This window comes from Opisthorchis viverrini, assembly GCF_000715545.1.
Source record: "Opisthorchis viverrini unplaced genomic scaffold opera_v5_604, whole genome shotgun sequence".
Taxonomy (NCBI): Eukaryota; Metazoa; Platyhelminthes; class Trematoda; order Opisthorchiida; family Opisthorchiidae; genus Opisthorchis; species Opisthorchis viverrini.
The window spans coordinates 17,119-30,921 of NW_008752267.1; the positions used below are offsets into that span (position 1 = coordinate 17,119).

The 13,803-nt window shown below is 43.2% G+C and overlaps 2 protein-coding genes across 2 annotated transcripts in view; one reads left to right on the forward strand and one right to left on the reverse strand.

Moving 5' to 3' along the window:
• The window catches only part of T265_11828 (hypothetical protein), a gene marked incomplete at both ends in the record, with an annotated part of 39,049 nt that overhangs the window by 16,842 nt on the left and 8,404 nt on the right, over positions 1-13,803 (forward strand). Inside the window, 3 exons of the mRNA XM_009178608.1 lie at positions 4,666-4,767; positions 7,922-8,023; positions 13,655-13,683. Of these exons, the coding sequence (XP_009176872.1) occupies positions 4,666-4,767; positions 7,922-8,023; positions 13,655-13,683 (233 nt within the window). The remainder of the gene's footprint in view (positions 1-4,665; positions 4,768-7,921; positions 8,024-13,654; positions 13,684-13,803) is intronic.
• On the reverse strand, positions 1,028-8,078 carry T265_15561 (hypothetical protein; the record flags this gene model as incomplete). The annotated part of the gene is given in 10 exon segments (XM_009178609.1): positions 1,028-1,240; positions 1,254-1,499; positions 1,616-1,762; positions 1,819-1,896; positions 4,244-4,258; positions 4,580-4,824; positions 4,975-5,065; positions 5,122-5,199; positions 7,500-7,514; positions 7,836-8,078. Coding segments are annotated over 10 exon segments (1,371 nt in total), but the record flags the coding sequence as incomplete, so codon positions are not given.

Below are 13,803 nucleotides of genomic sequence, written 5' to 3' on the forward strand. Positions count from 1 at the left end.
AAAGGTTATTTATGTATGCATTGAAACATCAGCTCTCTGCGCCAATATACCAAAACCCAGCACAAAAGCTATCGGATTGTCATCGGGTTACTCACACAAGTTGCATGGATTGGGTGACGCGAAGTTTAACCTTAAGAACTTAACTGATAGCTTCATCAAATCTCTAAGTGCACCTTTGGACGCTTTGATACTGATGCCATCGATCGCCATTTTACCAAAGTTCGAGGACAGCTAACAATCAAACATTCTTAGAAGTACAGGCCAGTCAACAAAAGTCGACACGGAAAGTCCGCTTTCCATTGCACTTTTACCCCCCTCCCCCCACAGCACCATAACTTCCATTAATCATATCTAGGTCATAAGCGTTGGTCAGTTTGACCTTTCGATTTTTTATGAACTTTCTGCTCAGTTAAAGCCGTAAGGCTGCTGACGTAGCTCAAACCTATTTATCACACGGTGCCTCAGTTCAGCATTCTATTGGCATGCTTGGCTCTACAAAGACGATTAAGTTAATAAAGGTTTAGCTGAAGATTTTTGGCCGGTTTGATCACTGATCTCGCCAAAATCAAACATTACTTTTACTATACGCCTTCATAGCGGGGAGCAGTTATGGTGGTTTCACAAAGGTCAGATTCCTGAAAATGACTCGAGGATGCCCAATACCTACTGAGACCCTAAAGCCCCACCAAAATCTCACAAGGTAAGCCGGCAAGCATCCAGACCAGTCAGTCATTTAGTCAATTCAGCAAAAGCCCATGAGTGTTCAGGCACGCCATAGAAGCACGGCCGATGTTGATCGGTATTCAGTACACGGGACCAGGCAGCGTGAATCAATGGCAAAAGGTGCTTTTTAAATAGCGGGAGACCGTTGTAACTTCTGCACTCATTTGTTCGCAATAAACCTGTTGTGTTCTTTGTTGGTGAGTTTTTTCCCGACACAAAGGCACTGGAATGGGGACACCAGTTAGACATAACAATTGGTTTCCACGAGAGACTCAAGTGAATCTCTCGTTTATGATGTTCTTTAACTGAATGTGCTGCATATTAGTGCACAGGTGACGATAGTCATAGTACAAATCAGAAGGTGAATGTGCACTAATAGAAGTTTTTGTATGGTTGCGACATGTATAAAAATAAATACAATGTGAAATGGGAGCAAGTCAAAAAGGGAACTTATCGGATGCGAGAGTCCCTTGGTGGAAGTCCGGACGGCGGGAACGTGTTTTTCTCCGCAGTTAGACTGCTACACGTACTCCATGGTTGTCCGTGGACTTGTGGAGAGGTTGACGTCCTGCTCCCTGCGCGCGCGCGAGTCTGTGTGTCTTGACTGGGTTCGGTTTGCCTTTATGTAGGTCCCAGTGCGTGTATGTGGGCGCGTCGGCACATGAGTGGTTGCTGCGCTGACTAGGCGGTGCAGACAATCGATGTCCGATGGGCCAGCTTAATGCGACGTGTTTGTGAGTGTGAGAAAAAGACAAGCCTCGCGATCCAGTGAGCGACTGTGAGTTGAACAGTCAAGTATGTGGGTGACTGGGTCGCTACACTGCACACAGGCCACCTTATGTTTCGCAGTACATTTTCATAAAGGAAACTACTCACAAGGTTTCTGAAAAACCCTTCGACAGCCCAGGTAGAACATGAGGTTGACGGAGACTCGAGGACTGCGCCTACCTGAACTGCGCCTACCATAAACAAGAGATTCACTCCAGTCTCCCGTGAAAACCAAATTGATTTGCAAATGATTGTACTTGTCACAGCCAGTCTAATTTGGGTTCAAGTAGAACATAAGTTTTACGGAGACTCGAGGGTTGCGCCTACCTGATGAGCCCCAAGTAGGGCGAAACCGGTCGTGGGATGTCGAAGAGTTTTCAGCAGCCTTGTGAGGTGGATAGGGACCTATTCGGCAGATATTAACTTTGCATGAATCTCCGTTGGCAGCGTTTGCCTTTACCTTACTTGCGGGGCAAACCACGTCATGTCAGCAGTTTATGATTGCCTCTTCCTTCCAAATACTGAAGATACATCCACTTGCTCAGTTAAGCAAGTAGTGGTGGTGCAGACTAGTTGGGTTTCTCTTCACTCACCACGAAACCAAAAAACCTGTGTTCTGATTCATCCCATGCAAGTTGTATTGCCGCTCAAACGAGCTTTGTAACTACACGCTCATTCACAGAGTCAGTATTATTTTACTTTTCCCTGTCACAACTGGTCTGAAGCCATTTCTAGTGACGGCTCCCGCTACCTTTTTCAGTTCCCATATCAGGAGATGGTAGTTATTAGCCAGCTGAAAGTTTTTGTTCGTATGATAAAAAGACTACCGAGTTGAAACCGATGAGATACAAGAAAACAACGAGCCAAGAACTTTTTGATGTCACGATCTATTTAACGTCACAATAAAGCGTACAGTCGTATGTGGTATAACGATGGTGCTTTACCTGAACGACAACGCACATTAAAAGCGTGTCACTTTGCTAAGATAAGGGTTAAAATTTCCGTGGAAGCCCCTGGGTATCAGAAAGCAAGAGCGACGTTATAGTGATTGAAAGGGGAATGAGTATGTACTTCTGCTTTGTTCCTTGAAAGATTGATTAGGATAAGTCTACAAGTTAGTCAGCGAAGTCAACCACCCCGCAGACTCCGTCCACTTCGCTGATGGTGCCAGTCAGTGTTCTTGTATTTCCTAGCCACACCCATTCAGTTACAGTCTGGAATTTTTTTGCCCTGCAGAAAAAATCGTCCTTTCCATTCGGATAATAGAACCGCTTACATATCGTTTACTGGATATAAACTTCAATGAAGGAAGACTTATTTCACACGAAAATATTGCTCGAAACTGAATTGTGACCAAGTACAGAAAAAAGGGCATGTATTTCCATTTGTAACACTTCTGCAAGCTGTTTCGAAACAAGCATTGACTCAGATAAAAAGAGTCTACATCACAAAGAAACTACCAGTAATAAGCAAAACTAGAAAAGTTGCCTTACTATCAGACAAAACATCCCCAGAAGTGCTGCCTGTTCACATCAAACTGTATTCGTCAGACAAAACCCAGAAGTGCTGCCTGTTCACATCAAACTGTATTCCCTCCTTCACCTACATCAGGGTTTATATAAACATGTGAATGACCGACCGAAGGCTCGGATAGCACACCAACAGACACCTCCGCTCATATGCAGCACTGTCCATCCACATTCGTTCGGTGAATTCAGCCCACTTTACTGTCGGACAAAACATCAATTTTGGCCATCGCACAAGTAATTGAAAGCCCTCTATCCATTGGATTTATTGACTTTTTTGAAAAGCACACGCTGGACTAACTTTGTGCACTGAACTCACGGAACCCATAACTCCATTGTGTGCAACATTTCCACTTTGACAGACAACAAACAGAGGAAGTCATATTGTGCGAATCGCTTCCAATGAGTTAATACCTTGGCCATTGTAGTGTTGTGAATGGGCTAAATTAGACTGATCAAGCTGAATTAAAAAAGGGTGAGAAGACTTGACTATTCGGATGCAATATCACCTTATGGATTCTGACTGGAATCACCCTGAGTATGAAAAGATTGAACTGTGAATGTGCTTTCTTGGCGCCTCTGAGGTTTCGGGAAACGAACCAGATTACTGTAACATCAGGATGTGACAACACGGATGCAATTGCATTATTTTTCCAACTTCGATTGTCACATAATATCTGCGTAGAGTTCGGTATGAACTGCTATCATACCGATTTACTGTTCCCGAGTTAAAAGGAGATAACATCCTGATGGAAAATTTCAAACCATACAAAAGTGTCAAACGCTTAGAGAATATACACTCATTTGTAAACTAATTTGGTTCTTTCGAGAGACTCACATGGAACCCAGCTGAATCTCTCGTTTATGATGTTCTCAGGCAACTGAATGTGCTGCACCAGGCCGCCTCATGTTTCAGTCGCTACGATATTTGAAGTATCGCAATACATATACATCTTTGTAATGTACTACTCATAAGGTTGCTGTCAAACGCTTAGTTTATTGAAACTGACAGTGATATGATTACATGGGCAGCCACTTCTTCAAATGGAATCCAACGGGATACATCCGTTATTAGGCATTTTTCGCTCTGGACTGATATTGGCAAACAAGTTGTGGATAACCTCGCGAATGGCGACGACCAGTGGGATGCGGTGAACGTGAACCACTTAACCCTGGAGTTGGGGTCTTTCTTCGCAACAGCAATAGCGGCTCGATGATACACTTACTCTGAGGAACACATCCTGTAATATAGCAGAGGAAAAGAGAGATACAAGTATTTTCTCAAGAAGGCTTAGAAATCGAAATAATAACAGGGCACTGAAAGGTTTTTCGTATATGCCTACGCAATGGCATGTAAATCAACACGTCTCTGATTACCCTATGATCCATGAGGAAAGACAGTCTCAGATCCTTTGTCCCAACTCTGAGTTATAATGTCACTCAGCAAGTTAAAACACTAATAATTTTATTCGTAGACGAATGTGGGTCAAGGATTGCGCGATTTAGCTTGCAACTGATGGCTCAAGGACTGAATATCGGCAATATTAGTCACAAACAAACACTTTCATTTGCGAAACTAATCTCAAGGTCTGAGAGCACCGAATGTGTTCCATTTGGTTGGAAATAGCGATTTTCTTTTGTTGTCCAGCTTGTATGATTATGTCAGGACGGGCCCAGACATGGAAAAGTACATATGCAGAGAGTGAGGCATTCCCAAGGTCACCATCGGCAGGACACGTCCAGAAAGCAGGTGCGTTGGCGGAGCTCACCAAACACGGCTTAGCAACATGAGACCAGTGGAATGGGGCTGAAATTGTTCACGACCGGAACACCGACATTGGCTGTACAGAACGAACAAGTGAACGGCCATATTTGACCATTTAGTCATCTTATATACTTACGCAGAAGCTCTGTATGTTTTGTCCTGACAATACAGCCGAGTCNGGACTGCGCCTACCTGAACTGCGCCTACCATAAACAAGAGATTCACTCGAGTCTCCCGTGAAAACCAAATTGATTTGCAAATGATTGTACTTGTCACAGTCAGTCTAATTTGGGTTCAAGTAGAACATAAGTTTTACGGAGACTCGAGGGTTGCGCCTACCTGATGAGCCCCAAGTAGGGCGAAACCGGTCGTGGGATGTCGAAGAGTTTTCAGCAGCCTTGTGAGGTGGATAGGGACCTATTCGGCAGATATTAACTTTGCATGAATCTCCGTTGGCAGCGTTTGCCTTTACCTTACTTGCGGGGCAAACCACGTCATGTCAGCAGTTTATGATTGCCTCTTCCTTCCAAATACTGAAGATACATCCACTTGCTCAGTTAAGCAAGTAGTGGTGGTGCAGACTAGTTGGGTTTCTCTTCACTCACCACGAAACCAAAAAACCTGTGTTCTGATTCATCCCATGCAAGTTGTATTGCCGCTCAAACGAGCTTTGTAACTACACGCTCATTCACAGAGTCAGTATTATTTTACTTTTCCCTGTCACAACTGGTCTGAAGCCATTTCTAGTGACGGCTCCCGCTACCTTTTTCAGTTCCCATATCAGGAGATGGTAGTTATTAGCCAGCTGAAAGTTTTTGTTCGTATGATAAAAAGACTACCGAGTTGAAACCGATGAGATACAAGAAAACAACGAGCCAAGAACTTTTTGATGTCACGATCTATTTAACGTCACAATAAAGCGTACAGTCGTATGTGGTATAACGATGGTGCTTTACCTGAACGACAACGCACATTAAAAGCGTGTCACTTTGCTAAGATAAGGGTTAAAATTTCCGTGGAAGCCCCTGGGTATCAGAAAGCAAGAGCGACGTTATAGTGATTGAAAGGGGAATGAGTATGTACTTCTGCTTTGTTCCTTGAAAGATTGATTAGGATAAGTCTACAAGTTAGTCAGCGAAGTCAACCACCCCGCAGACTCCGTCCACTTCGCTGATGCTGCCAGTCAGTGTTCTTGTATTTCCTAGCCACACCCATTCAGTTACAGTCTGGAATTTTTTTGCCCTGCAGAAAAAATCGTCCTTTCCATTCGGATAATAGAACCGCTTACATATCGTTTACTGGATATAAACTTCAATGAAGGAAGACTTATTTCACACGAAAATATTGCTCGAAACTGAATTGTGACCAAGTACAGAAAAAAGGGCATGTATTTCCATTTGTAACACTTCTGCAAGCTGTTTCGAAACAAGCATTGACTCAGATAAAAAGAGTCTACATCACAAAGAAACTACCAGTAATAAGCAAAACTAGAAAAGTTGCCTTACTATCAGACAAAACATCCCCAGAAGTGCTGCCTGTTCACATCAAACTGTATTCCCTCCTTCACCTACATCAGGGTTTATATAAACATGTGAATGACCGAAAGGTGGCTCGGATAGCACACCAACAGACACCTCCGCTCATATGCAGCACTGTCCATCCACATTCGTTCGGTGAATTCAGCCCACTTTACTGTCGGACAAAACATCAATTTTGGCCATCGCACAAGTAATTGAAAGCCCTCTATCCATTGGATTTATTGACTTTTTTGAAAAGCACACGCTGGACTAACTTTGTGCACTGAACTCACGGAACCCATAACTCCATTGTGTGCAACATTTCCACTTTGACAGACAACAAACAGAGGAAGTCATATTGTGCGAATCGCTTCCAATGAGTTAATACCTTGGCCATTGTAGTGTTGTGAATGGGCTAAATTAGACTGATCAAGCTGAATTAAAAAAGGGTGAGAAGACTTGACTATTCGGATGCAATATCACCTTATGGATTCTGACTGGAATCACCCTGAGTATGAAAAGATTGAACTGTGAATGTGCTTTCTTGGCGCCTCTGAGGTTTCGGGAAACGAACCAGATTACTGTAACATCAGGATGTGACAACACGGATGCAATTGCATTATTTTTCCAACTTCGATTGTCACATAATATCTGCGTAGAGTTCGGTATGAACTGCTATCATACCGATTTACTGTTCCCGAGTTAAAAGGAGATAACATCCTGATGGAAAATTTCAAACCATACAAAAGTGTCAAACGCTTAGAGAATATACACTCATTTGTAAACTAATTTGGTTCTTTCGAGAGACTCACATGGAACCCAGCTGAATCTCTCGTTTATGATGTTCTCAGGCAACTGAATGTGCTGCACCAGGCCGCCTCATGTTTCAGTCGCTACGATATTTGAAGTATCGCAATACATATACATCTTTGTAATGTACTACTCATAAGGTTGCTGTCAAACGCTTAGTTTATTGAAACTGACAGTGATATGATTACATGGGCAGCCACTTCTTCAAATGGAATCCAACGGGATACATCCGTTATTAGGCATTTTTCGCTCTGGACTGATATTGGCAAACAAGTTGTGGATAACCTCGCGAATGGCGACGACCAGTGGGATGCGGTGAACGTGAACCACTTAACCCTGGAGTTGGGGTCTTTCTTCGCAACAGCAATAGCGGCTCGATGATACACTTACTCTGAGGAACACATCCTGTATTATAGCAGAGGAAAAGAGAGATACAAGTATTTTCTCAAGAAGGCTTAGAAATCGAAATAATAACAGGGCACTGAAAGGTTTTTCGTATATGCCTACGCAATGGCATGTAAATCAACACGTCTCTGATTACCCTATGATCCATGAGGAAAGACAGTCTCAGATCCTTTGTCCCAACTCTGAGTTATAATGTCACTCAGCAAGTTAAAACACTAATAATTTTATTCGTAGACGAATGTGGGTCAAGGATTGCGCGATTTAGCTTGCAACTGATGGCTCAAGGACTGAATATCGGCAATATTAGTCACAAACAAACACTTTCATTTGCGAAACTAATCTCAAGGTCTGAGAGCACCGAATGTGTTCCATTTGGTTGGAAATAGCGATTTTCTTTTGTTGTCCAGCTTGTATGATTATGTCAGGACGGGCCCAGACATGGAAAAGTACATATGCAGAGAGTGAGGCATTCCCAAGGTCACCATCGGCAGGACACGTCCAGAAAGCAGGTGCGTTGGCGGAGCTCACCAAACACGGCTTAGCAACATGAGACCAGTGGAATGGGGCTGAAATTGTTCACGACCGGAACACCGACATTGGCTGTACAGAACGAACAAGTGAACGGCCATATTTGACCATTTAGTCATCTTATATACTTACGCAGAAGCTCTGTATGTTTTGTCCTGACAATACAGCCGAGTCCCGAGTTCCTCTTCTTTGCCTTATCGCGTAGTCTGGCAGGCTCAGTACAGGCGTAACCAATAGACGGCTACCCACGATACAACGGATTAAAAATGAAAAGTTTAAGCTGTGGGCGAATCAGGGATGATTTAAGATTCTGGTCTTTGAAAATTCATAGGGTTGGTGCTACGGGGCGAATGTTATTTTCACCTAAGCTTCTTACATTTAGTAAAAATGACACCATTCTACACAGATAAGTGCATCTTTAGAAAATTTCCGGAATACAAAACCAATAAATTTCCGTTACTCTTTAACCGGAACGCACTTTAAAGTATCGCGGACAAAAAACAAGTGTCGATCAGTATGGAAGCTTCAGTATGGAAGCGGAAAACCATGACAGAATACAGGGACGAAACAGTAAATATTCTGAACAGGGGCGCACACTCCTCCTATCACGGCAGTGACTGTCTTTAAATGATGTTTAACAACGTTCACAAAGTTTCAGTTTTTAAAACGAGGTAGTTCAGTCCATGAAACACTACGGGACATATTTCGGGAATAGGCATAGTCCTGTAAAGTTACAGCTGCATAAGGAGCATTTTCAGTTGACATCACGTTTTGCTTTCCCCCGGTGTCAAAATTACCGCGTAAGAACGTGCTAGTAGCTGAGCCGTTCACAACGTATCAAAATGTCTCGCAGTAGGGCAGCTGCAGAAAGCTCCATTCAGTGTCTAGTGACATAGAAGCCAAGAACAGACCGAGGCAACCTTTTTTGGAGGAAATATGCCCGCTTGTCACGCTTTTTGTTAGAAATAAAAGGAAAAGAGTCGGTTTGCACATCACTGTTCCTGAGAGATCTACTTGTTAGACCGGGGTTCTTCAAGGTCCACTCATCAGAGTCCTATACCTCGGTGTCATGAATATTCTGTTGTCCGGTTTCAGTATTGAGAGGCCACTTCCGAACTTCTGAAATGTATCAGGAGCTATGTTCTTTAATTTTGTAGAAGCCCATATTTTTGTTATGACCACCAAAGATCAAAGCCAAGCGGTTAGGGCCGCTTAAAGTATTAAATTGCGGGCTTATTATGTACTACTGAATAACACCGAGTAGTGTATTCCAAACGTTGTAATTGCATGTGCCCTAGATATGGAGTAGCATACAGTGGAAGGCGTTTGGAAGCAAGCGATCCGTGGATTTACTGCTGGGAAATGTTGGTAAGGTTGATCTGACTGTAAGGCAGCGGAGAACCAATTAGTAAGGTTTATTACAACTGGTCTACCTAATCCGTGCAAGATGGTAGTTAGAAGTTCTTGTTTGCTGGTTGGTGTGAATGACTAGCCATTACGGCAGATCGATTGGAAGGGAATTACGACCAAGTTGAACCAGAATTTTGGGGCCTTTCTCTTCCGTCTTAGGGCACTTTAATGGACTGTTATCCTTGGGTGTCGTTCAAATCCTTTATCATCTGTGTGTGTTATAGGGTGCTAGGATTGCGGTTGGGGAGTTTACGTGGATTTTACTCTGCTTGGCTTTCGTAATTTGGACCCAGACCACATCCGTGGTAACCGCACTCCGTCATGCGTCAGCTCGGCTGCTCTAAAACGACTATCCACACTCCTACAAATTCAAATTAGGCTGGAATACCTGGAGATTCCCACTGCGTCAGCCATCCGATAAGAAAAGAGTGATAATCGAACTGAGTGAACTGACAAAACAGGATGTGTATGTAAAAATCCATGCATGTGTGTTTACACAGCTAAATAACTACTACACTGTATAGTGCAAATAAACCAATAGTTGAAGAAATGAGTGAAAATACAACGACGGAGCCGATTAAGGAATTAACATGAAAAAGTATCTCTGTGCTGGGAGGCTCCGAAAACTGAATAATATCTGGACTTGAAGAAAAAACAGTAAACGTGTGGTCAGTGCTGGCATACTACGATCCACAACTACTGCTTGCCGTACAGTCAACCAGACCTTGGTGCAGTATTTATGTGGCAAGGATATTACTGTAAAAGAGAATCTGAAACCTGACAGGCAGTGCATACGTAGGCAGACAGAAGGAATTTTCGGAACTCGTCTTTGTCCTGGGACCATCCACTGAGTAAACTTTCCGCAGAAAAGTTGTGCTGGTGGGAGTAGCGAAAAATACACTAAGTGACGTGCCAATATGTTTCCGGGACATGGTGAGCGGATTAAACTACTACATCCGAGTTGTCATGACAACTAGGTAAACAAACGTTTGAAGGGACTAGAGGTACCCGTGAAAACCATGAGAATAACGAAGGTGGGAGAAAGCTTTTTCATGTGATTGATTATGTTGGCTACTATATCACAGACTTAAAAGATGTCATTCAAAAGTTACACAGAAGTACCTGACACACCGCCTTGAAAGCGTGCTCTTTTTCAGTGAAATTGGACCCGTATGGCTACATCATCCCACGAAAAATTTAGTTCTCCGTCGTGCTCAGTTTTACGAGTAAGCCATGCATCAGTGTGGACTGAAATGCAACTGTTCATGCGTTTAGTTGATATTGTGAACGGCGATCTTCACATTCAGATATCTGAAACTATCGCGACTGACACGAATGTAGCCCGATTGCCTGTCTAAAATTCTGTGGAAAAGGGAGTCTCCACTGTCTTCTGTCGGTCTACTAACAATTTCGTTCCACAAGCTTGTTACGTTACTTACTCATTTGGTTCCGCGACCCATTAATCTGTGTACCTTTCCTCACTTTTTGGAATGGGTGCCCATGAACTCTTTACCCGTGATTTCTGAGTAGCATCATATAAATCTGTCATGACGGTAACATGGAGTTTGATTTGCTATGGGTGAAATGTGCATAATGACAAACGAAATGGTTTAATGTGGCGGCTGGCAAGATTGTCGGTATCGAAGCCTAACCTAACACATAGGCCACGGTGGTGCTTCAGTCACTTTTGGAGTGCACCATAAACGGCTTTTTATATGTGTTCAAGCCGAACCGAGTCAGTGCCTTATCTTTGAGGTCAAGTGGATTTCCAACCGATATAGATGTTTCGCTATGCATGTACTTTTAGATTGTCAGCCATCCAAATATCTGTAAACGATGTCGAGTTTCACATGCCTCACAATGCTAACTGAAACACTTTAACATAAAAAACCGCTGCACGATAGACTGAGTGGACGAGGACTTTGTGTCTTATGAAAGTGAACTATGAGACGTTTAAGGCGACATCCTTTCAACACTATACGGTTGCAATCGAACGTTGGGACGATAGTAGAAATGGCGAAATGTGTTTCTTCACTTACGTCTAATCCGATGTGTACCTACGGATAAATATTGGTGAAAATGGAGATCACTTCAGAGTGATGAGCCCCGAAACGGCGACGGAACACTCAAACATCTTATGATAATCTGTCAGAGTTTGCGGTTCATGGTGGTTCGCTTTTTTAGGTTTAAACTGAGTGTACTGTATTTAAGCACCACAGTTCTAATACACTTTTTGTGAACCACTATCCTCCTTCATTTTTACAGCATCAGGTGTTATAGCTGTGTCAAGATTGATAGGAAGCCGGATGATAACCTTTGGTTTGAGCTCGCCCAAGCTTGTCACTTGCTTCCTTATAGTCTTGTAAAATCGAGTGGTTACTCACCAGAATAAAGCCATATCTTCGCAATTTGGTTTGATCATATTCGACTCCTAGAGCTCTTGCCTAGAGAAACTTAGTTATCCGTAGATGACAATTTATATATGCATCTTGATTTCAAACCTTTGTTTGCGCACCCAAGCAGGTACCTGAACCTTGTATATTACACACCCGCTCACTATCATTTATGTCTGCTTTGGGGGCCAGGCCTTTGCGGCGAGTAGACAGTATTCTAGTCTTGCTTGTGAAGCATTATATAGTTGGTCACTGCCCTTTAACACGTAGTGTTGTGGGAATCTAAACACTATGGGCACAAAGCTGCTTTTGATTGGATAAATGCTGCAAAACGAATTTGACGGTGACGATAAGGGTTCTTGTGGAAGCTATTGGCTGACTGATCACGATGTATGCACCAGATAAATATCTCATAATGAAGTTCGCAGAATTCACCTATATCACCCACTAACCCTCCACAGACAGGTGGTCATGACCCATGCATGATGTATCACCTAGTGAGAAGTTACCTTGTTCACTGTCTTTAGTTTAATCAGTTTTGGTAGACACCTTAAAATAAGTCGTACCAAATTACTCCGTGTTTCGTAACAAGGCACCGTCAAGCTAGATTTAACTGGTACGAAGATGAGATGATGGACACACATAACCATTGCTTTTTGTCAGGTTTCGAAACCGTCGCCATTTGAGCCGGTTACAATTATTCAGAAATTGTTCACATCTCGTCGAGAGCTTCCTAAGACTGGTGAGACTGGTTCAAGCTGCCCTGTCTTGCACGTGAGACACCCAGCATATGACGCACCTCAGCATTGATGTACAACGGCTGCGATTGCACCAGCCCCATTTCAGAGACCTTTTAGCGTATCTCAGTGCTACCTAAGCGGGAAATAAGCCTCCGCCCCTGTAAGAGTTACTGCTGTGCAGTGTATCGGGACAAAAATCCACACTCTGTTCGATGTTTCACGTATTCTCATTCTTCTTTAAGCTTCAGCGTTTCGCCTCTGCAAATGAAACCAGTGTTCAGTGAGATGAGTCTGTCATCACTGGAACCTGACACGTGCTCCCAGCCGGGCCAGACAAATGCTCGTACAAAATGAACAGATCCTGAACAAGTGAAGGCATTTTGCGCACTAGCTTGCGTGCATAGAGCGGGATGGAGCAGGCCGCGAAAATGACACTCTGTCGGATGCGTTGTCATGGTGTACCGGTAATCCCTGCACTTTGGTTTATTTGTCGTCACGACTTTAATGCTGGAGGAGAAGGTTCACAGTCGACTGGCGGTCCGATAAAGAGGAATGGGTTATAGGTATGTATCAGTACACTTAGGCTTGGAATAAAACGCACCTGTGCGTAGGGGGTTGCAGTTTTGAGGGATTCATTGGTATGATCACCGATAGAAATACTAACGCCCGGTCATCGTATGACCGTGTCAAATTACATGAATAATGCTCCACAGTCGGATACTCCGACTACCGGAGGACACAGTTAACTCTAACTGGAGTAGCATTCCGCGAATCGGAGGATATCGGTGTCAGGACCACTAATCTCACAGTCTATCCTCTTCAGACAAACATGGCACAAGCTTGGTGATTTTGACTCTAGTTCACTGAAGAGGCAAAATTTTTGTTGCAGGAAGATTCATTTTCAAAGTACACGAAAAATTCCAATTTCGCTTCAACAGATTCCCCTACAAGCCTTTCTGCATAAAACGGCCATTGATTTGTGGAAAGATTACCAACCACATAAAGTCAAAGTAAGTAGCAGGATAGGCTGTGAAGTAGTTAAATCTTCAATTTCCATCCTTCTTTACAGTGAAGTCGGTCTATAATGAAACCTTATGGGTTGGTATGGATTTATTTCAATTGCGGAATAAAATATCGACCGGAAAAATGGTACTAATGTAGCACTGGTTTTGGTTCGTACATTTGTATTTCCCTCCGATTAAGTCAGTCGACTGCGTT